The sequence below is a fragment of the Antechinus flavipes genome, chromosome 2 (genome assembly GCF_016432865.1).
Source record: "Antechinus flavipes isolate AdamAnt ecotype Samford, QLD, Australia chromosome 2, AdamAnt_v2, whole genome shotgun sequence".
Lineage (NCBI taxonomy): Eukaryota > Metazoa > Chordata > Mammalia > Dasyuromorphia > Dasyuridae > Antechinus > Antechinus flavipes.
Window position 1 is genome coordinate 5,747,024 of NC_067399.1, and position 21,353 is coordinate 5,768,376.

The 21,353-nt window shown below is 57.8% G+C and overlaps 1 protein-coding gene across 3 annotated transcripts in view; it reads left to right on the forward strand.

The window, feature by feature from the left end:
• The first annotated feature begins 145 nt into the window (after positions 1–145).
• The window catches only part of SMC6 (structural maintenance of chromosomes 6), a 34,875-nt gene continuing 13,667 nt past the window's right edge, over positions 146–21,353 (forward strand). Inside the window, exons 1-17 of one of the 3 annotated variants that reach the window (XM_051974109.1) lie at positions 146–248; positions 4,395–4,488; positions 4,820–4,965; positions 5,354–5,471; positions 6,704–6,809; positions 8,267–8,403; positions 9,384–9,445; positions 10,205–10,285; positions 11,275–11,376; positions 12,214–12,333; positions 12,417–12,515; positions 17,836–17,982; positions 18,202–18,290; positions 18,404–18,568; positions 18,815–18,993; positions 19,205–19,409; positions 20,166–20,280. In XM_051974109.1, the coding sequence (XP_051830069.1) occupies positions 4,825–4,965; positions 5,354–5,471; positions 6,704–6,809; positions 8,267–8,403; positions 9,384–9,445; positions 10,205–10,285; positions 11,275–11,376; positions 12,214–12,333; positions 12,417–12,515; positions 17,836–17,982; positions 18,202–18,290; positions 18,404–18,568; positions 18,815–18,993; positions 19,205–19,409; positions 20,166–20,280 (1,866 nt within the window). In that variant the 5' untranslated portion in view covers positions 146–248; positions 4,395–4,488; positions 4,820–4,824. Of the gene's footprint in view, positions 249–1,784; positions 1,803–1,951; positions 1,970–4,394; positions 4,489–4,819; positions 4,966–5,353; positions 5,472–6,703; positions 6,810–8,266; positions 8,404–9,383; positions 9,446–10,204; positions 10,286–11,274; positions 11,377–12,213; positions 12,334–12,416; positions 12,516–17,835; positions 17,983–18,201; positions 18,291–18,403; positions 18,569–18,814; positions 18,994–19,204; positions 19,410–20,165; positions 20,281–21,353 lie in introns of those variants that run through there. The other 2 variants (XM_051974110.1, XM_051974111.1) reach the window with 2 other exon arrangements.

Genomic DNA, 21,353 nt, shown 5'->3' on the forward strand with positions numbered 1-21,353 from the left:
CGGGGGCGGAGCGGCAGTTGCGCAAGCGCAAAGGGAGAGCTGGCTGCTGCCCCTCTCCTTCCGTAGTACAGTGGAGCGTTTTATCCTTATTGCAGCGGCTGGTTTTGGCGGGTTCCGTGGGCAGCCCGAGCCGCGGGCTCCCGTGGGGGCGAAGGCCAGGACGCCTGCGTGGTTTGGGGGGAACTGAACCCTCAAGTCGCTAAGTCCCACCGCCATCCTCCGCGCAGCGGCTCCTTGAACCTCGGCAGGTAGGAGGGGGAGGCCCTGAGGGATAAAGTTCAAGTTCTCTCAGGCGGAGAAAGGGGGGCGGGGTGGTGGAGACACAGACCCGAGGTAGAGACGTTCGTGGGGGGGACTGTCAGGACCAATGCGCGGAGGTGGGAGACGATGGGAAGGGCCGGAGGGGGGAGGCGGGTGGCGGCGTCCTCCTGTCCTTGCTGTGAGCACTTAAGGGGCGCCTACTGTATACCAACAAAAGCTCCAGGCAGCGCCTGCTCCGAACCCTGATTTAGAATCCTGGGGGGATGGGAGAGGGAGAAAGAGGAGAAAAGGAGAGGGGGAATCGAGGAACAGGAAGGAGGGAGAAAGAGAGAAACGGGGAAGGGAGAGGATGGGGGCGACTGAACCCTGTGGGGGAGGAGCACATCCCCTCTGGGGACTGGGTGGTCAAGAGGAGGCCCCTTGGGGGGTACAGATGACCACTAAGTGGTCACCAGGAGCTCCCTTGAGGGAGGGCATATGCCCACTGGGCTCTCAGCAGGGGGGCACATGTCTGCTGGACCCAGTAGATGGCGCCGTGCAGGAGTGGTACAGATGCCCGCTGGGCAGGAGGCCGTCCCTCCATTTCTGACTTGGGCCTTGTTCCCTGGAGGCCCCAGACCCCCTGGCAGCTCCGCGAGGGGCCCTTGCCTTCTCCATCTCCTTTGATGAGGAACCCGAGGCAGGCAGGGTGGCGCGCTGTCCAGGGGCCGCCCTGCGGGAGGTCCTGGGTTTTTGTGATCCCTGCGGGCTGATAAGCAGGCTCGGGAGCCCAGAGGGCCCCTTGCCGAGCGCTGGGTCGGCCGCTGGGCCCCTTGATCCAGAGCTCCGTGAAACGCCCAAACCGCCGCGGCGCCCCTGCGGACCCCGCCTTACTGCAGGTGGCGCATCGGTACGTTTTGGGGCTGTTTGCGCAGTTTCTTTGAGGCGCCCCTGCGGACCCCGGAGGCTCCGCCTTACTGCAGGTGGCGCATTGGTACGTTTTGGGGCTGTTTGCGCAGTTTCTTTCTTTGAGGCGCCCCTGCGGACCCCGCCTTACTGCAGGTGGCGCATTGGTACAATTTGGGGGTGTTTGCGCAGTTTCTTTGAGGCGCCCCTGCGGACCCCGGAGGCTCCGCCTTACTGCAGGTGGCGCATTGGTACGTTTTGGGGCTGTTTGCGCAGTTTCTTTCTTTGAGGCGCCCCTGCGGACCCCGCCTTACTGCAGGTGGCGCATTGGTACAATTTGGGGGTGTTTGCGCAGTTTCTTTGAGGCGCCCCTGCGGACCTCGGAGGCTCCGCCTTACTGCAGGTGGCGCATTGGTACGTTTTGGGGCTGTTTGCACAGTTTCTTTCTTTGAGGCGCCCCTGCGGACCCCGCCTTACTGCAGGTGGCGCATTGGTACGTTTTGGGGCTGTTTGCGCAGTTTCTTTCTTTGAGGCGCCCCTGCGGACCCCGCCTTACTGCAGGTGGCGCATTGGTACAATTTGGGGGTGTTTGCGCAGTTTCTTTGAGGCGCCCCTGCGGACCCCGGAGGCTCCGCCTTACTGCAGGTGGCGCATTGGTACGTTTTGGGGCTGTTTGCACAGTTTCTTTCTTTGAGGCGCCCCTGCGGACCCCGCCTTACTGCAGGTGGCGCATTGGTACGTTTTGGGGCTGTTTGCACAGTTTCTTTCTTTGAGGCGCCCCTGCGCACCCCGGAGGCTCCGCCTTACTGCAGGTGGCGCATTGGTACGTTTTGGGGCTGTTTGCGCAGTTTCTTTGTGCACTGCATCTGGGTCCGGATTTCTTTCTGTTAGAGATGGAGAAAATCGGGACGCGGGGAAAGCTCGGCTTTGTGGCCTCGGCGTGAAGCGGGAGGGTCTGGGTCTGAGTACAGACTTATGGCGGAGGGATAACAAGGAACGGTGGGGTAGGAGAGGGTGGGAACAGGGGGGTGTCTAAGGGAAGCGGGACTGGGCACGCAGATTGATGGAGAGGGGATAAAGAGGGAGGGATCCCTGGGCGGGGAGAAGCGGAGCAATACGGCCAGTGAAGGAGCAGAATTAAAGTAGAAGGTTATCACCAGGATGGAAAATGGGAGACGCACAAACACTAGAACAAGGACCAGGAGCAGAAAGAAAAAAGGGCGAGGGATCATTGGTCTCAAAGTCAAACCTCCATTCGGTCGAGAGAGACCTAGATTCTACGTTAGCCACGTGATTGTTTTAGACGCGGGTCTGTGTGCGAGGATGCATTTCTCTGCCTCCGTGTCTGCGTGTGTTTGTCTGTGTACACACACGTACGTGCCTGTGCCCGTGGGGAGGGGGCAGGGAAATGAGGGACTAAAGTGAAAACCGCACAGCGGAGAACAAAAGTAACTACTGAGAAAGCACGGGGCGCCCGGGAACACGGTGTCTTCTGGTCTGGATACTTTTTGACAGGGAAATTTGTTACACATTTTGAATCCTTCCTGATAAGCTGCCAGGCACGTGACAGTATTTTGTTTGTTTTCCTTTTCTTTTTCTATTTTGCTTTTTCTTATTTTCTATCTAGTTTCAAATAAATATCAGAAAAAAAAAAAACCAAAAGGTCTGAAGAGGAGGTTTAGAATGTCATGTTTGTGATTGGTTTGTTCCTTCTCTGTCCAAACCAGGCAGTTTAGGAGGCTGGAGAGGTGCTAATTTCTCAGGTATTTGAATTTCCTATTTCTAGAAACGTTTTTTTGGTTACCTTCATTTAGAGATATTTAGAGGCAATAAACTTGAAGATCTTTCCCTTTGTGGGGCTGATGGGAGGGGAAGAAGGAAATGCATGAGTTAATGCCTTAAAAAAGCAGCTTGGCCTTGCCTTACGTGTGCACGGGGTAAACGTTCAGTTTTCACCAGAGGGGCTCACTCCGCCAGTCATCCTCGTAGACTGGAGTCCCCCTTGCGGCCTCTTGTTGGCAGGGCCTAGATCTGATAGGCTCCCGAGAGCCCCGTTTGGCTAAAGAGTCCCAGAGGTGGGGGGAAGCTCTCGCCTGGGGCTCCCCAGTCACTGTCGGTGGCGAGATGAGAGCTTTGGGTTGGAGTTTGTAGTCACTGCACAGTCCGGTTATCAGCAAAGAGGAATGAGAAGAACTTACGTTGTGTGGAGAGGAGAGGGAACAGAAGCGCCCCGCGTCTCTCCTGGGCTCTGAAAACAGGCCTGGGAGAGGGGAGATGGCCCCTCCCCCATGTGGCGGGGTTTTCTGTTCTCATTCTTTTTCTTTGAGGCAGTTGCCCAGGGTCCCACAGACAGGAAGTGGTGTCTGAGGCCAGATTTGAAATCGGGTCCTCTTGATTTCAGGGCTTGTGCTCTAACCACTGCGCCACCATCTGCCCCTGTGGCTGCTCAGATAGTCATTCGTTGAGGGCACGTGTCTCTAGGTGAATCAGAGCGGGGAATGAGGAAAATTAATGTCGTGTGGGTCACGTCACCAGCACTTGTCTGTGATCCAGCCCTCGTTCTGGGGGCCGGGCGGATTCTGCAGGAGTGATTGAGCCCCCCATGGTCATTCCCAGCCCCTGAGTGTCTGCTCCTTCACCAGCTTGGCTCAGCCCCTCCCAAGGGGGTCCCCTCCGGTCTCCCTCTGTCTTTGTGATCAAGGTGAGGGGTGTCGGTCACAGGATTGCTCATGAAGCACCTGGTGTTCCTGAAATGTCAGGGAGCGGCACCCGCCCCCAAAGGCCAGCCCGCCCGCCAGTCGGGGGGACGTCCGAGGGAGGGGCTGTCAGACCCTGCGGGAGGAAGCCGCCCTGGGCCTCGCTCAGAGGCAGTCGCCTCCATTTGTTGGTTCTCGCTAATAAATGATTGCTCTCGCTCGGAGCTTTTATGGCATTTTCTTCGGGACGTTTCCCACGTACCTCAGGCATTGGAGGCGGGCTGGTGCTTTGGGGGGCCAGAGTTTAATTTCTGCTAAATGCCAGGGGTCGCAAAAGTCGGTGCTCTCTGATCCCTGCCCCACTCCCCCGGGCCCTGGGCCCCCGCTCCCTGGCCTGGGTGCAGGGGCCTGGAGTTCCTCCCTCTCGGCAGCGATCCGAGCGGCAGAACAGCCGCTGCCACGGAGCGCGCTCGGCTCGGATCCCGTGTTCCTGCAGTGTGTCTCCCGGAGTCCTTCATCTTTAACAAGCTGCTCTTCTCTTGTGTCTCCTAGGTCCGGACCTTTCGTCTGGGCCGGGAGCCGCCCTGAGGAAGGGGACGCGCCGGAGCTCGGGAGTTCGGCCTGACTCGGGCTTGCCTCATAACTGGTGAGAACCAAACAAAAGCCCCTCCTCGTTGCTGGCCAGGCCTTCCCCTGCGCTTCCCACTCCCTGACCCCCTCGGTCACCAGCCAGGGGGCTCCCCCGTGATGTGGCAGGAGAGGGCCTCGGGGGAGGCCACATGTGCCGGACGGGGCTAGAGTGTGGGGAGCGCCGCCCCCGGGCCCGACGGGAAGTGCTTATCGAGGCCCCGCCGGGGCAGCTCTTGTAGCGTTGGGGGCAGGGCGACGGTGACTCGCTGGAGGCCTGGACACCCCCTCCCCCCCCGGGCAGGGTCTGAGGCCGCCCCCGAGCACCTCGGGACTCCTCGTTGTTCTAGGTCCCATGGCGAAAAGAAAGGAAGAGAATTTTCTGCCCGTGGGGATGCAGAAGAAGCAAAGGCAGGAGCAGGGCGATGAGTCTGAGGAGAGCGAGGAGGAAGAGTCCCTCATGCCTCTGTCCCCCGGGACCGCCTCAACCCCGGTGGTGAGTAGTGGGTCATCGACGAGGAAACGCTGTGGGCAGCTGCCCGTTCCCTTGGGATCCCAGAGGGCAGGAGGGGCCTGTCCAGCGCGGGGCTCTCCTGCCTCCCCTTCCCCGCCGCTCCGGTCTGCGGCAAGAACATCTGTACCCACGGGTGTGGCCCTAGCCGGCCAGACTGTGTCCTTGAGAAAGTCCGGCCTCCTGGGCCCTGAGTCCCCCGGCCGCGGCCCGTGTGTCTGGGTTACCGCGATGGGGAGCGCTCACGCTGCCCGGAACAGGCCTGCGTCGGGTCTCTTAGCCGAGGGAGGGTCGGCTGGGCCAGGCGGGCATGGGGGCAGGGGCGGTGCCCGCCATGGTCAGGCCCGCGCTGACGCCCGTGGGTCTTTAACAGATAACGGCCGAAGTCGGGATCATCGAGAGCATCCAGCTGAAGAACTTCATGTGCCACGCCATGCTGGGGCCTTTTAAGTTCGGATCCAACGTCAACTTTGTGGTGGGAAACAATGGGAGTAAGTTGGCGTCTCTTTGGGATTCACGGTGTCGGTCTGTGCCCCAAGAGCCCCGGGCATTGGCCTGGGGGGGAGGGCAGCTGTTGGTGGCCTTCCCTCCATTGTCCCCCCTCCCCATGTGTGGGTGACCTCCTGGGGGCTTGTGGGCATCCTGGCATCCAGAGAAAAGCTGACAAGCGTCTGCTGGGCTTGGCCAGGCCCGAGAGGGGCCCTTTCTCGTGGCCCCGAGTTGGGGGTGAACGAGTCTCGGTCATTTTCTCTGTCCGCTGGCCCCTCCTCAGGATCCATGGGGTCTTCCCCGGCCCTGGCTCACCGGAGCCCCTCCCAGCATGTCGTGCTCTGCTGGGCGAGGTGCTTGTGGGCACGCGTCTGTGCCGATGGCGGGGCAAGTCTGGGAAGCTCCAGCAGTCCGAGGCCCCTCAGGCCCGTTTCTCTCTGGGGTCCTCAGTTTCCCCTGAATTCTCTGGGCCGTTGCTGTTGGCGGGCCATGGAGGGCGTTGGCCCCGGGCATCCTCGGCAATGGCCCGGGGGCAGTCCTGGCTTCCGGCTGCCCTCTTGGCTGGCCTGGGTGAGTCCCATGACTTCTCACTCCTGGGACTTCTCTCGGGTCCTTCTTCGAGAAGAAAAATGGCTTCTCGTGGTTTTGCTGGAATTAGGTTCTGTTCTGTTCCCCGTAAATCTGTCAGGAGAAGCCGGACAGGCGCTCTCCGGGCTCGGAGTTAGTCGGGCGTTGGGTGGGACGCCTAAACTTGGGCCGCTCTGGTTCTGGTTCTGCTCGGTCTGAGCCGTTGTGCCCTGGGGGGGGGCCCAGCATGGCCTGAGCCGGCTTAGCGGCTGCTTCCAGGACAGACGGAACTGGACCCGAGAAACGGGGCTGACTCGCTCCGGGGCAGAATCTCAGCTCGGGGGGCGGGGGCGCCTCAGTCTCGGCCCACCCGCTTTTCAGATGAGCCTCCGAGGAAGGTGGTTTGTCATGTCTCATTCTGGGGGAGGAGGAGAGTTCTCCCTGACTATGTCTGGAAGTGCTCGCAGGTTGCGGGTGATGGCTGGCCGTGCCCTTCGAGCTCCTCTGCTCGCTCAGGGTGCCCTGAGGAGGGGGCAGTGCCCGCTGGGCACATGGCAGCAGGGGTCGGGACAGGGTTCGAGCCCGCTGTCCGGGGGGGGGGGAGGGGGGCCAGGAAGAAGCCTCCTCTCAGATGGTGACTGGGCTCTTGACATCCTTCCCCCCTCAGGTGGCAAAAGCGCCGTCCTGACCGCGCTCATAGTGGGTCTCGGAGGGAAAGCTACGGCCACCAACAGAGGCTCCTCTCTGAAAGGGTTTGTGAAGGACGGGCAGAGGTGAGTGCCAGGGGTCGGAGCCTTGGGCCTCTCCCGGGGCTGCCAGCGCGGGAGGAGGTGGCTGCGCCCCTGCCCGGGGTGCGGGCGAGATGGAGGCGGCGTTTCCTCCCTCACTGACGCCCCCAGGAAAGGTGGGTGGGTGGGAGGGAGCCAGAAGCCCCGCCCTGGGTTTTGTGCTCATGGTCAGGCTGCAGGGAGTGAAACCCTGAAGTGCGGGGTGAAGGGAACAGGGCGGGGGGAGGGGGCAGGAAATAAGGGAGCAGAGGGAATGAGGGGTCCAGTTGTTGCCCCTCCCCCTCCCCCCTGCAGCCAAGAGGGAAGTTAGAAGGGGTGGCCCTGGGGGCGGGGGGACGTGAGGCTGCTGGGGAGGCTGCCCTGGGCCTGGCTCCCGCCCTCCCGCTGCTTGTCAAGGGCTGTTTGGTAAACCCGGGTTGGAAACGACTCTAGAAAAGCACAGGCCCAGAAAAGCACCGTGATGACGGTGGTTGGGGCCGAGTATCCCTCCTCATCCTGCCCTTCTCTCCCCCGAGAGAACCGTCCCACATCACCGAGGCCGGGAGGGCGGCGCCGTCCGCGGCCTCCCCTGCGCTCCCCCTCCCCCATGCTCTGCCCACAAAGCTGCCAGGCGGCTCCCTGGTGACCACGGCCTGCCCGGCCTCGGCGGCTGCTGCTGCTTCCGGGCCAGCACGCGGCCCCGTCTCTTTGGCTTTGACAGTCCCGGGGGGCCTTTGCCCAAATCGGGGACCCCCGACCCTGTCTGCGGGCCCCCAAGAGACACTTCCTTCCCCACCTCCCCGTCTTCCCATCATTCAGGAGCTTTGGGTCTGAACCTGGCTCTGGTGTTTTGTGGCCTCATTAGGAGCTTGGTCCCCAGGGCCCTTGGGGGTCCCTTCCAGCTCAGAACCTCAGCCCTGAGGCAGGGAGGAGCCCGACACCATATTGTGAAGAGCTCTCAGAGCCTTGGGGGTGGGCTTTCAGCAAGCGGGGCCCCCAAACCCGAGTGTTACCGGCCTGGCGAGGAAGGATGTGGCTGTGACCCAGAGACCCGAGGCTTCGAGCCTGGAAGGGGACATGGCAGCCTCGGCAGAAATAGGGGACGGGACAGCGAGAGCCCCAGGAGGCTGTGACCGGGATGAAGGCTCTGCCAGACAGGAGCGGGGGGTCGGGGGGGGGGGGTCCATGGGCAGTCTAGATGGGTTGGCACCGGCCCCTGTGCCTGGTACATCCCAGGAGCAGCCGGAATCTGGGGTCAGAATCGGGAAATGAGGGGAGCCCTGGCGGCCCTGATAGGGAAGGGAAAGGCCGGACACGGGGAGGCACGAGTCAGAGAAGGCCGTCATCCTGCTGGGGGCGGGCAGCCGTGGAGAGCGGCCGGCCGAAGCCTGGCCCACGTGGGGGTCCCCCGGGCCTTGGCTGTCCCCGCGAGGACGACCGGGCTGCTCTGGTCCCGTTTGCAGCTCTGCCGACATCTCGATAACGCTGCGGAACAGAGGGGAGGACGCCTTCAAGCCGAACGTGTACGGGGACTCCATCACGGTGCAGCAGCACATCAGCCTGGAGGGCAACCGCAGCTACAAGCTCAAGGGCCAGACCGGTGAGCTCTGACCCGGGCCACCCGGGCCTCCCGGAACCCCGGCCTCCCAGACACCCCGGCCTCCCGGAACCCCGGCCTCCTGGCCGCTGGCGCCTCGCCTGCTCTGGGGCTTCTGGCCTTCCCCAGACCGAGGGTGGTCCCTGGGCCCCGAGCCGCCCCCTGACAGCCGGGCCGGACATTCGCTCCTGCAGCCTTGGCCACGCCCTCTGCCTCCACTGCCAGTTTGGCAGAGCGGGAACGTGCCAGGGCTGCAGATGTTCCCCGAACGCCCTGGCCGCACCTTGGGGCCCTCTGGGCCATGATTGCCAGAGTGGAGGGTCTCAGCTCACTTCCCCACACAGACCCTCTTTTTGTTTGGTCGTGGGCGGGGCCCTCTGGGGATGCTCCGCCCCTAGAGCCCCTCTTCCTCCCTGCGCAGTTCTCCCCAAGAGCCCCCGAGGAGGGTTGCCTCCTGTTGGCTTTTCGCCTCCAGGAGGAGCGTAGTCCTGGGGCATCCTGAGCTCCCTCCCTGTCCCAGCGCGCCGGATCCCTTCACTCCTCGCCGCCTCCCCCACCCCACCCCCCTTTGCTTCCTGCTGTGGTTTTCCCTGAGGCCTCAGCCTGTGCCCACCCCAGAGGAATCCCAGTGCCATGAAGGGCCCCCTGCCACCTCTGACAGATGGTCCCAAACTGCCCTCGGGCTGCCCACTCACCCTGCACTCTCTAAGCCCCTCCTGCCAAGTGCGCCTCGATGCAGACGGGATTACCCTGGGCCTCACTTGGTGCCCGTCAGACTTTGCTTGATGCTTGCCAGCCCCACTCAGTGCCCTGCTCAGTGCCCACTGGGCCATTTGGTGCCCATCAGGCCCTGTTTGGTGCCCACTGGGCCCTGGGGGCAGGGTCAGCGCAGCTCTGATGGGGCGGGGGAGCGAGCTCCCGGGGGATCGCAGAGCTTGCGCAGCCAATGTCACTGGATGTCCCGTGTGTGTTTTTCTAACTAGGAAATCTGGTTTCTAACAAGAAGGAAGAGCTCACGGCCATCCTCGACCATTTTAACATCCAGGTAACGGCGCGGCGTCCCGCCTGCGAGCAGTTTGTGCTTTTAGGGAGCAGAAGGGCCTCTTTAGGAGGTGGTCCCTCCGAGCGCCCCCTGCCCAGGCTGCGCTGAGCTGTCCCCCCCAAGCCCGAGGGCACGTCCCCCCGCCCCCGGCATCTCCACGTGCTCCCGTAGCACAGGAACACGCTCCTCTGGCCCGTCCGGCCCACCTCAGGGCCGCCGCCAGGAAACCTGCCCTCCTTCCCGGCCCCCGCGGCCCCGAGCCCTTAGTCCTTAGCACAGATGCTCGTAGGCTAACGGGCAAAGAGATGAGCAAGAAGGAGCTGCCAGAAGGGATGGGAGGGAGGGGCAGGACTGGATTTGAACCCTCCAGCCTCAGTCTGGTCCTTTTAGCCCTCACCTGGCCCCTTCCTCTGGGTGCTCGCTCCCCTCTGCCCAGCAAATTCACGAGAGTAGAGGCAGCCTGGCGATTGGGGGCAGAAGCCATGAATGGGGGGGAAGGGAGGGGGTTCCCATCTCAGTGCCCCCTGCAGGAAGACTGAGACTTGGATAGGAAGGTCCGGTGTGGACCTGAGTGGAGGCTGGTGGAGCTCCTGGGCCTGGAGCCCACGGCCCTGTGCAGGCTGTCGCCTCCGGGCTCCGGCCGTCTCCCGCCCCCACGGCCTGGCCCCCACAGAGGCTGCACCCAGACCCGCCTCAGTCCTCCAAAGCCCACCGCGGTGTATCCAGGTGGGCACTAACGACTCGCTGTCTGTCCGTCCCCAGGTGGACAACCCCGTGTCCATTCTGACCCAAGAGATGAGCAAGCAGTTCTTACAGTCCAAGAACGAAGGGGACAAATACAAGGTAAGGGAGCCCAGGAGCACGGCCTGCCTCCGCCATGTTGGGCGAGGGCCCGGGACCCCCGGCCGGGGTGTGACCCTGCCTCGCCCTGCGGCCCCCACTGGCCCTGGCAGAGAGTGGCAAGACCCAGGGGGCACCTGCAGAGACCCATATTCAGAACTATCCGGATGCCCTGGACAAATCACGTCACCCTGCGAGACGAGCTGGAGAAGGAGATGGCCAAGTGGTCCGGCATGTCTGCCAAGAGAGCCCCCGGGGGCTCCGGGAGTGGGGCACGGCTGGGGGCCGGAGCCCTGGGGCCAGGAGGGCTGCTCCGGGCTGACGCAGGCCCTGGGAGAACGGCCCCAAGAGCGCCGGGCTCGATGGCCGTGGATGTTGGGCCCTTCTGAATGGCCCATCCCCCTCCTCGGTAAAGGTGGCGCCAGGGTTGGGCCTGCAGTCCAGGCTGGTGTCTCCCTCCCAGACAGGGCGCCCTCTGGGGGCTCATTGGGCGACTCCCCTCTGCTGGGTTCTGTTGGTAGCCGGTGTTCTGGAACTGACCCAGAATCTGCCGGGGCCGTGAGCCAGGGAGAAGCGACCTTGGGCTTCGAGGGGCTCCTCAGTGCGGGGGCCAGCCTATGAGGGGCCTTCGGGGCACTGGCTCCCGCTTCAGAGAGAACGCATCCCCCCCACCCCGGACGCCCCTGGGCAGGGGGTGGGGTCGTGGGTGGGGAGCCTTCGTGCTCCAGGCAGGAGCACACAAGGAGAACTTCCCTTGGAGATGGGGGCTCTGCCAGGAGTCGTTTCTTGGGAGGGGCCCTGGGGGCCCTTGTTCCTCCAGGGAGGGCGCGGCTGTGGGCGCCCAGGCCTCCTGGCCCGAGTTCCAATCCGGCCTCCGGCCCTGAGTGGGGGGCAGAATCCCAGCGCCCTCTGGGCCGACCCCCAGGACCACGGCAGGCGGGAGAGGAAGGGGATTCGGTGACACGCCTGATTCGTGCTGCTCTTTGGTGCAGTTCTTCATGAAAGCGACCCAGCTGGAGCAGATGAAAGAGGATTACTCGTACATCATGGACACCAAGGCCAGAACCCGGGACCAGATTGAGCAGGGGGAAGAGGTAGGTGGGAGCCGGGCCCCGAGGGCCGGTCCTCCAGAGGCGGCCACACCGGACCCTGGGGAGACCAGAGAGAAAGGGGCGAGTGGGGGTGGGGTGGGGAGGGGGGTGCCACACCCAGGGCCTGAGCCTGAGGAGACCCCTCCCCTCCCCCCGGTGGAGTGTCTGAGTGTGGGAAGGAGGGTCCACAGAAAGGAGAGGCTGAGGTCATCAGGGTCACACAGAGAGGGCCTTGGGCCTGGAGGCCCTGGGGAGATGTGGGCCCGGTCACAGGGTCACAGCCGGCACTGCAGGGCTGGGGGGGCTGAGAATGGTGACGGGGAGGGCCGCGGGGCAGCCAGTGTAGGCGCTTTTTGTGGCGGCCGGGCTGGGCCTGGGGGAGCATGACCCAACTTGGAGGGTGCAGCTGTGACCCTTCCGCCCTGAGAGCCACCCCTCAGGCTCCAGGTTATGAGGGGGAGGCCGGAACATTGCCTTCAGGTCTTTGGCGCCTGGTCCTGAAACAGGAGGAAGGGGAAGGCCCCGGGGTAACTGAGCTGACGGCGACGCTGAGTCTCCTGGGACAAAGGGACGGGGCGGCCGCTCACGGCCCTGCTCCCGGTCCCCAGGCCTCTCCATTTCAGGCATACGGGGAGGGCCTATCCAGAGTCATGCACAAAACTGGGCCAGCTGCGGGGGCCAGAACCCCAGCAACAGGCGGGAGAGCGCAGCAGGAGCACCCCTTGTGGGCCCTGCCCGAGCTCCTGCACCACCAAGGTGTCATGGCTGGATCCCCCGTGGTCCCGAGGGCACCCCCGGGCACACCCGGCAGAGGTACCAGCTGCGCCCTTGTGTCTGCAGCGGCTCCTGGAGCTCCGGCGCCAGTGCCTGGAGAAGGAGGAGCGCTTCCAGAGCATCGCCGACCTGAGCGTGATGAAGAAGAAGCTGGAGGACCTGAAGCACGAGATGGCCTGGGCCCTGGTAGGCCGCGCGGGGTCTCTGCGGGCTGGGGTCAGCTCGGGGTCGGAGGGGCCTTCGGGACCTCGCGCCTCCTTGTCTCGTAGGTGGGCGAGTACGAGAAGGAGATTAAAGAAATGAGGAATCAGGTGAGCACCGGAGAGGAGCGCACGGTGCGGCTGACGCAGAAGGTGGAGGACTGGCGGGTGAGCAAACAGGCCTCTGGGGAGCACCCCCACTGGGCCAGAACCAGCTCTAAGAGCCTTAGTGCTCAGGTCCCATTGATCCCCACAGCGGCCCTGGGAGGAGGGGCTGATCCTCTCCCCATTTTACAGGCAAGGAGCCTGAGGCAGGACAAGGTCAGGGTCACCTGGATCACAGGTGTCTGAGGCCAGATTGGAACTTGGGTCTCGCTCAGACTACAGGGCACGGCGTTGCCCTGTTGTAACAGGGTGAGCTGTTAGGGTGGGGCTCCGGGGAGCAGCCGGGAGCCAGGCTGGTGGAGCCCCGTGTGCTAGGCCCGGTGCGGGGGGGTGTAAGGGGAAGGGGAGACCTCACTGAGGAGAGCGGGCCCCCGAGGAGGGGCGGCCCACCCTCCTCTAACAGGAAAGAGATCAGGTCGTTGAGTGCAGGATTCAGCACCAAAGTGAACCTCCGAAAATGGAAAGAAAACAATCGTGTCCGGGGCGTAGGGCCACGAGGGACTGCCGGCCACTCGCAGGAGGGCTCGGCCTGGTGGGGGCGGGGAGCCTCAGCCCCAAACTCCACAGCCCTTGTGCCAGTCATGTGACTGTTAGGTAAAAGTCTGTGCCCTGAGCCCAGCCACAGGCCGGGGAAGAGATCATTACCTGGCAGAGACCGAGGGTCCCAGGAGGGGAAGGAGCAAAGGTTAGGAGCCGGAGTGAGGAGCAGAGCCAAGGGGGGAGCACAAACCCGGGAGCCTCCGGAGCACTCAGCCCGCAGATGAGGAGGAGGAACAAGGGATCAGAGGGAATACCAGGAGCTCTTTGCTCACCCTGAAGCGGGACCCTGAGGCTCGGCCCCAATGCGATCCTGGTCTAGCCCTGGGTGAGGAGGGGCCCTAGCACACCGGAGCTTGCAGCCACGGGACCCTCATCACAGAAGGGGCTTGAAGCCCAGGCCAGGAGAGCGGGAAAACCATCCCTCCTTGGTTTGGAAAAATCTCTGCAAAGAGCAGCACAAAAACCCTGAAGCTTGGGATGCTTGACCCTCCACCCTGGAACAGAACTCTGACAAACAGTTAAAAGTCATGTGACGGGCTAGGAAATTGAGCAAGCAACAGAAAACGGTGCTGAGCATAGGGAATTCAAAGCACACACTCAGAAGATAACCAGGTGGGACCCCCTGCATCCAGAGCCTCCAAGAAAACCAAGAACTGGTCTCGGGCCATGGAAGAGCTCAAGAGGGATTTTGAACATCAAATGAGAGAAGCAGGAAAAATTGCAAAGAGGAGTGAGAGCGATGCAAGGAAACCACGCGGAACAGTCAACAGCTCGGTAAAGAGATAACGGAAAAATACCGAGGAAGACCATGGAAAAACTGACTAGGCCGAATGGCAAATGAAGGACAGAGACCATGAAGAAGAATGATTTACAAAGCAGAACTGGCCAAATGGGGGGGAAACCCACTGAAGAAAACAACTCCTGGAAAAGTAGACGTGAACAGTGGAGAAGGAGGTACAAAACCTCACTGAAGAAAAAATTTAAAAATTAGACTTAAAACAAACGGAAACTAATGATTTTATGAGAAATCAAGAAACAAAATCAAACCAAAAGGATGAAAATCTAGAAGACAAAGTGAACTATCTCATTGGGAAAACAACTGACCTGGAAAATAGGTCTAGGAGAGAGAATTTAAAAATGATTAAGACTACCTGAGAATCGTGATCCAAAATAAGCCTAGATATTATCTTTTTAGAAAAATATAGTAATCGTTTTTTGAGTTAAGTTTTTTCTTTTTTTTTTTTCCACTTGCTGAGGCAGTTGGGGTTAAGTAACTTGCCCAGTCACACGTCTAGGAGGTGTTAAGCGTCTGAGGTCACATTTGAACTCAGGTCCTCCTGACTTCAGGGCTGGTGTGCTGTCCACTGCGCCATCTAGCTGCCCCTAGTAATAGTTTTTTTTATTTTTCAAAGTATATGCGAAGATAGTTTTCAACAGTCACCCTTGCAAAACCTTACGTTCTAAATGTTTGTCCCTATCTCCCCATCTCCCCCACTAGTAACTCAATATAGGTTAAATGTGTGCAATTCTTCTAAATATATTTTCACATTTATCTTCCTGCCCAAGAAAAAATAGCTCAAGAGGGGGAAATGAGGAAGTAAAAAACCAAGCACACCAACAAAAGTAACCACAAAAAAAGGTGAAAATACTGTTCTTTGATCTACTTTCAGTCTCCATGGTACTCTGATCTAGCACAAGTCTGTTGGAACTGCCTTGAATCACCTCATTGTTGAAAAAAGCCAAGTTAGACGGCATCTTTAAAGAAATTGTCAAGAAAACTCCCCTGATATTCTAGAACCAGAGAGGGAAATAGAAATGGGCTGGAATCCACCCATCTCTTCTGGAAAAGAAATCCCAAAATGAAAACTTCCGGGAATAGTATAGCCAAATGGTAGAGCTCCCAGGTCAAGGAAAAAGTCCTGCAGGCAGCCCCAGAGAAACAATTCAAGTTGTGGAGCCATAGTCTGGTAACACAAGATTTAGTATCCTCTACCTTAAAGGACCCAGAGGGCTTGGAATCGAGCATTTTGGAGGATATTTATCCTCCAATCCAAATGCTAAGATTATAATCAAGAATCCCCTATCCAGCAACATTTGCACCCTCCCCCCCCCAAAAAAAAAACTCAAGAAAAATAGCGTTAAAAAAAAAAAAAAAGTCTGCTTCAATCTCTGTTCAGAGGTCCTTCAGAATTCTATAATTCTTCAGAGGGGGAAATAAAGGATATTCAATGAAATAGAGATTTTCAGGTATTCTCAATGAAACAACCAGAATGAAGAGAAAATTGATTTTCAGGTACAAGACTCTAGAGAAACATAAAAAGGTAAACGGGAAAGAGAATTCGTAAGAAACTTAGTAAGTTTAAAGTGTTTACGTTCCTATATGGGATGATGCTACTTACGACTCATAAGCACTTTCTGATTATTAGGGTGGTTAGAAGGCGTATATGTAGACAGAGGGCACAGGTATGAGTTGAATAGGAAAGAATATCTAAAGAAAACACGATTTAGGGGTGAGAAAGCAATATACTGAAAAAGGGAAAAAGAAAGGTAGAATGGGGGAGATTTTATCACATACAAAAGGCAAGAAAAAGCTTTTGCAGTGGAGGAGGAGAAAGGTAGCACGGGAACCTTACTTGAATCAGAATTGGCTCAAAGAGGGAATAACATATACATTCGTTTGGGTGGGGAAGTCTTGTCTGAGCCTGCAGGAAAGTAGGAGGGGGAAGAATAGAAGGAGAGGATAGAAAAGGGTTCATATGGGGGAGCAAAACACTCATGAGAAGGGATGTGAAAAGAGAATAGAATAAGCAGGGAAATATGATTAGAGTAATTGTTAGAAAAAAAAAAAGTTTTTGGTGTTTTTTTGGAGCAAATAGAATAAAGATTACTCATTTTCCAAATGGTAAGTAATCAAAAGATATGAACAGTTTTCAGATGAAGTAGTCATAGTATTTATAGCCTTATGGAGAAAAAAAATATTCTCACTATTGATTGGAGAAAAGCAAATGAAAAGAGTTCTAAAATATTACCACAATCCCTTAGATTGGCTAATAGGACAGGAAAGGAAAATGACAAATGGTGGTGTCAAGGGAAACATGAGACACATGCACCATTCGTGGAGTTGTGAACTGATCCAGCTGTGGAACTATGAGGAGCTATAAAACCACACGTATACTTTGATCTAGCAGTGCCACTGCTGTATCCCCAGAGAGAGGAACGGAAAGGAAAAGGACGTATATGTACAAAAACACGTACAGCAGCTCGTTCTTGGGCCAAAGAATTGGATAATTGTGAGGGTGCCCATCAGTTGGGGAATGACTGAGGAAATCGTGGTCTGTGATGGCGACGAAATACTGTTGTGCTGTGAGAAATGATGAGCAGGATGCTCCCAGAAACACCTGCAGAGCCTTTAGCGGATTGATGCAGGGGGACGGGTACCGTGCACAAAGTAACAGCGAGAAGAGAATCAGCCGTCAGTGCCGTAACTTCCCAGTGATGCCATGATTCAGAACAACTGAAGGACTCGGGATGAAAAATGCTCCCCACCCCCAGAGAAAGGACTGCTGCTGTCTGAACACACATTGAAGTGGTTTTTTTTTTTTTTTAACTTATATTTCTTGAGAGTGGGTTTGGTTTTTTTGGTCCATGTTTTCTTTCACAATGTGACTTACAGAAATAGTCCGCGTACTATACATGTATTGAATTGTGTGAGGGGGGATGGGGAGAGAGAGTGAAAAATTGAGCTCAGAAGTTTTAAAAACAAATATTAAAGGGATAGCTAGATGGCTCAGTGGGTAGAGCGCTGACCCTGGAATCAGGAGGACCCACCCACGTTTAAATCCAGCCTCAGACACTTAACATTTACTTCATGTGTAATGTTAAGCAACTCACTTAATCCCAATTGCCTTGCACTTCTTCCCCCCCCCCCAAAAAAAAAAAGATATTAAAAATTGTGTCAAGGCGGGATAGGGAGAAATAAGATAATAAGTTTTAAAAACTTTAAAGATCATTAAAAGAAGCAGAGAGGAAACAGTCAGGAGGGAGGGAGAAGGAAGTAGTGGATGCACAGGGGCCAGGAAGAGGCTTCCTCAGCACCAGAACGAGGATGGCGTAGAAATCATGTCCCTGTATTTGTGGAGGAAGAAGCAGCAGGGAAGGGCATGGGTTTCCTGGATCAGAACTGAATGCGTGTTGATTCATCAGCTATATAAGGATCTCTTTCATGCTCAATAAAAGCAAAAATAGGCAAAGCGGTCACTTCTTTTCAATGTGCTCCTCTCAGTTCCTGCCTCCCCCTTCATCAGCAGATATTTATGACTTAAGTCCTAGGTGCTTGTTAATTTTTTTTGCACTCTGAAAAGGGAGGTAGTGTGGTGCAGTGGGCAGAGGAATGAGGCAGCTCTCGGGGCTCTGAGCTGGCCTTGAAAGGCTGAAGAAAAAGGGTCTGCCCACCTTCAGCCCAGAAGTCGTGTGCCGAGGCTGTGAGGGGAAAGGGAATGAATTCATTTGGGGCCCCCAAGTCTGCTCTTCCAGGAGACCTGACAGAGCTTCCTGTGTAAATGCAGAGACAGGGCTCCCCAGAGGTTGCCCTCGCCCTCGGCCATGCTCCCTGGAGTTGGGAACGGGGAGCAAGAGGTTCCTCCTGACCCTGAGATCTGATGTCACGGGTCAGGCCGCCACCACGCTAGCTCGGGGAGTTCTGGACCATCTTCCCTCCTTTTTTAGTCCACGTTGTGTAGATTTGGGCATTAGGATTTTTCCTCAGAGGCATCTTTTTCCTTAGGCCAGAGTCAGTGTGGCCGATCGGAAGTTTAAGGCTATTCAGGATAACTTGGAGAAGATCAGCGAGGAGGCCATCGAGCTGGAGCCCAAGTGCATTCAAGCCAAGGAGGATCTGATCCAGAAGAAGAAAGCTTACAATGATGCTGAGGTGAGGGCCAGGGCTGGGCCCGGGGGGGGCCTGCTCAGCTCCGGGACCTTGGTGACCTTCCAGATGGGCACCTCTTGGGGGATGGGCTGCTTGGGCCCTCCAGTCTCTCCTCAGAACGAGGGAGGCTCACGTGGTCACATCCACCCTCAGAATGATCGTAGGGAAAGGATCCTCCGCCCCCTGCTTTCCCTCACGGGACGCCTAATGTTTCCACATCAGGTTTTGTATATCCGCTGCCGTAATGAGTTTAAAGGGTTGGAGAAGGATGGCGAGCAGCTGAGGAACCGAATTGAGGAGCTAAAGAGGAGGTAGGGGCCTTCTTTGGTGGGACCTCGGCAGGGGGGCTTGGTTCTCCGCCCGGGGGGAGGTGCCACTCGCGGAGTTTGTCGTGGGGCCTGTCACGCTGTGTTTGGTCCCACAGTGCTAACCAGAGTTTGGAGCCAGTGCGGCAGGAAAGGCAGAAAAAAATCGCTTCATTGAATGAAAGGCTCAAGAGCTACGAGGACCAAGAAGATTTCCTGGGGCAGGAGATGGAGCGCTTCCGGCAGACTATAGAAAAAGACAAGGAAGAACGGTCCCGGATCAAGTATGGGGCTCCCCGGGGACGGACGCCCCTTCTGCTTCAGCCACTGCCCCCTGGGGTCCCCGGCGGCCTCTTCCTCTGGAGCTCACCCCAGCTCTAGAGGCCATAAGACATTGGGCAGATGGAACCCGAAGGGCCCTCAGACCCTGTGAGGTTGTATAGATGGGCCCCCAGACGGGTGGTCCCCGGCTCCCCTGGGGTGGCAGGGCTGGGCCGCGGGCAGGTCTCACGCTTCGTCCCCTTGGTTAGGCAAGAGGAGTCGGACGTGGTGCAGACCCTGAACACCAAGCGCAGGCACCTGCACCAGCTGAAGGAGACCAGGACCAACCGGCTCAAGCAGTTTGGCTCCCAAGTGCCGGCCCTCCTGGAAGCCATCGAGGACGCCTACCGCAAGGGCCAGTTCACCCGCAAGCCCGTGGGCCCACTGGGTAGGCCTTGGGCCGAGTCTGGGCTGGGCCCTGTGCACGGGGATGACCGAGGGGGGCGGCGGACCCTCCCCTGTATCAGCCGTGCAGAGACAACATCCTCCCTCCGTGGGGGACCCCGCTCTGGCGTCAGGGGCTCTCACAGAAGCTCCCATCCGGATCCGGTGCCCACGGACGGGGGCCCCGGCCACTGACCAGGCTGCTCTCTCTCCAGGAGCCTGTATTCGCCTGCGCGACCCTGAGCTCGCCTTGGCCATCGAGTGTTGCCTCAAGGGCCTCATTTTTGCCTTTTGCTGCCACGACTACAAGGATGAGCGGGTCCTCCAGGGACTCATGAAGAAGCTTTATCCTCCGTCCTCCTCCCGGCCCCAGATCATCGTCTCGGAGTTTCGCAACGAGGTGTATGACGTCAGCCGCAGGTGAGGCTCCTCCCCCCAGGAGGCTGGAGGTGAGCTGGTGCTCCTCGTGCAGTCCCTGACCCAGCGCCCACCTCCAGCGTCGTCGTAAGGAGGAGCCAGACTTAGTGGTTGGTCATTGTCCTTGGTGTTCAAAGAGTGCCCAGGGGCAGCGAGCTCCGGCCTCCGCCCCAGGCCCGGCCCCCAAGGTCCCTGGGAACATTGGGGGGATCATCTCTGTTCTTCAGCAAGATCTTGAGGCTGTTCTGACTCCCTCCTGCCTTGTTTTAATTCTCCATAGAATAGTCTTTTGGGCAGATGGGCATGGGGCATTTAAGCAGCGTGGCCAGCCATAGAGCTTGAGTACTTGGTAAGGAGGGTTTCAGTGGCCACCGCCTGACCCTGCCACATCATCTTCGCTCTTCCTGACTGTCCAAAGGAAGCAATTGGCATATTTGTGAAGCGTATAATAGGTGTTTGATAAGTGCCGCTTTCCTTCTCCCACCACCCATTAAACCATGAGACCCTTGAGAGCCAGGACCTGGCACCCAGTAGGTGTTTTGTCCATACTTGACTGACTGACTAGAATTAAAAGATCTGATTGGGAAGTGAGATACCCAGATCTGTCCCATGATGGGTGGGACTGGCCCCTCCCCGCAGCTGGCTGGCAGCCCTGGGTGTGTGTGGGGGGACTTACGGCCTCTTCTATGCCCCAAAAAGGGTCTTCCCTATTCAGGGTGGGAAAGGGTCACTGAGTTTGTCGTTGTCCTCTCCTCCCAGAGCGGCTTATCACCCGGAGTTTCCCACAGTGCTCACAGCTCTGGAGATTGACAATGCGGTGGTGGCCAATAGCCTGATTGACATGAGGAGGATAGAGACCGTGCTGCTGATCAAAGTAAGACCCCTGGGGAGGAGGGGGGGGGAGTGACGAGGGGTGTGGGTCTGTTTGATTTGGGCTCGCTGGAGCAAGTCCAAGGCGAGTGGAGATGGTGGCCGAGAACCCTCTCCCCTTCGACCACCAGCAGAACTGTGGCCCGCGACCCAAGGCGAGTCATTCTTCCCGGGACCAGAGTGAGTTTCCCAGGTGTCCTCGATCCGAGGTTCTCTAGCTGCCCCGGATCGCAAAATCATCGTTTTGATCTACTACTCTGCTTTCCTTACTGATGTTTTATTTAAAAGTTTTGCATCCATATTCACTGGGGGTATTGTTCTCAACGTTTCTCTGGTTCGATATTAACACCATATTTTTCTTGTGGAGGAAGTTGGTAAAGATAGTCTTCTAATTTTTTTCAAACAGCTTATGGAATACTGGAGTTGCTTTTTCAGAGCTCATTTATGGCTTTTCATCTGGAATGGTCAGAGGAAAGGACAACCCCCATACACACACACACACACACACACACACACACACACACACACACACTCACACAGTTGTGCAGAAATGTTTTACCTCAGGAAAATCAGAGGGCATAGGGATAAAGTGAAGTAGTGAAAAGAGGAAATTAGCACCAAGAAAACCAAACTCTGAAGGGAGGGTTGTGAGCCTGGGAGGGTGAGGAAGTGAGAAAAGCCAGCATGAGAACGGAAGAACCCCCGGAGCCGACAGCTCACATGTAAGGCATTGATGGTCAGGCTCACTCCTCTCTTCCCCACCTTCTTTTCCTTTATGTGAAAAGGGAGGAAAATACAGAATTAGCCAGCGGGACCCTCGATATCCCTGCTTACCCATAGAAAGGAAGATAGCAAAAGGGATTGCAAAGCAGGATTAAAGATTGTTCATATAAGGTGCTAGAGAAAAATCAGTGATGCTTCAGTTGAAGTAAAAAAAGCAGGAGTAGAGCCATTGTGGTCAATGGCCACAGAGGAGGCAATAGTAAAAATAGATGTTATTGCAAGAAAGAACCAAGAAAACTACTTTTTGCTGAAAAGCAGCAGGGACAACAAATTAATATTAAAACCAAATTTTTC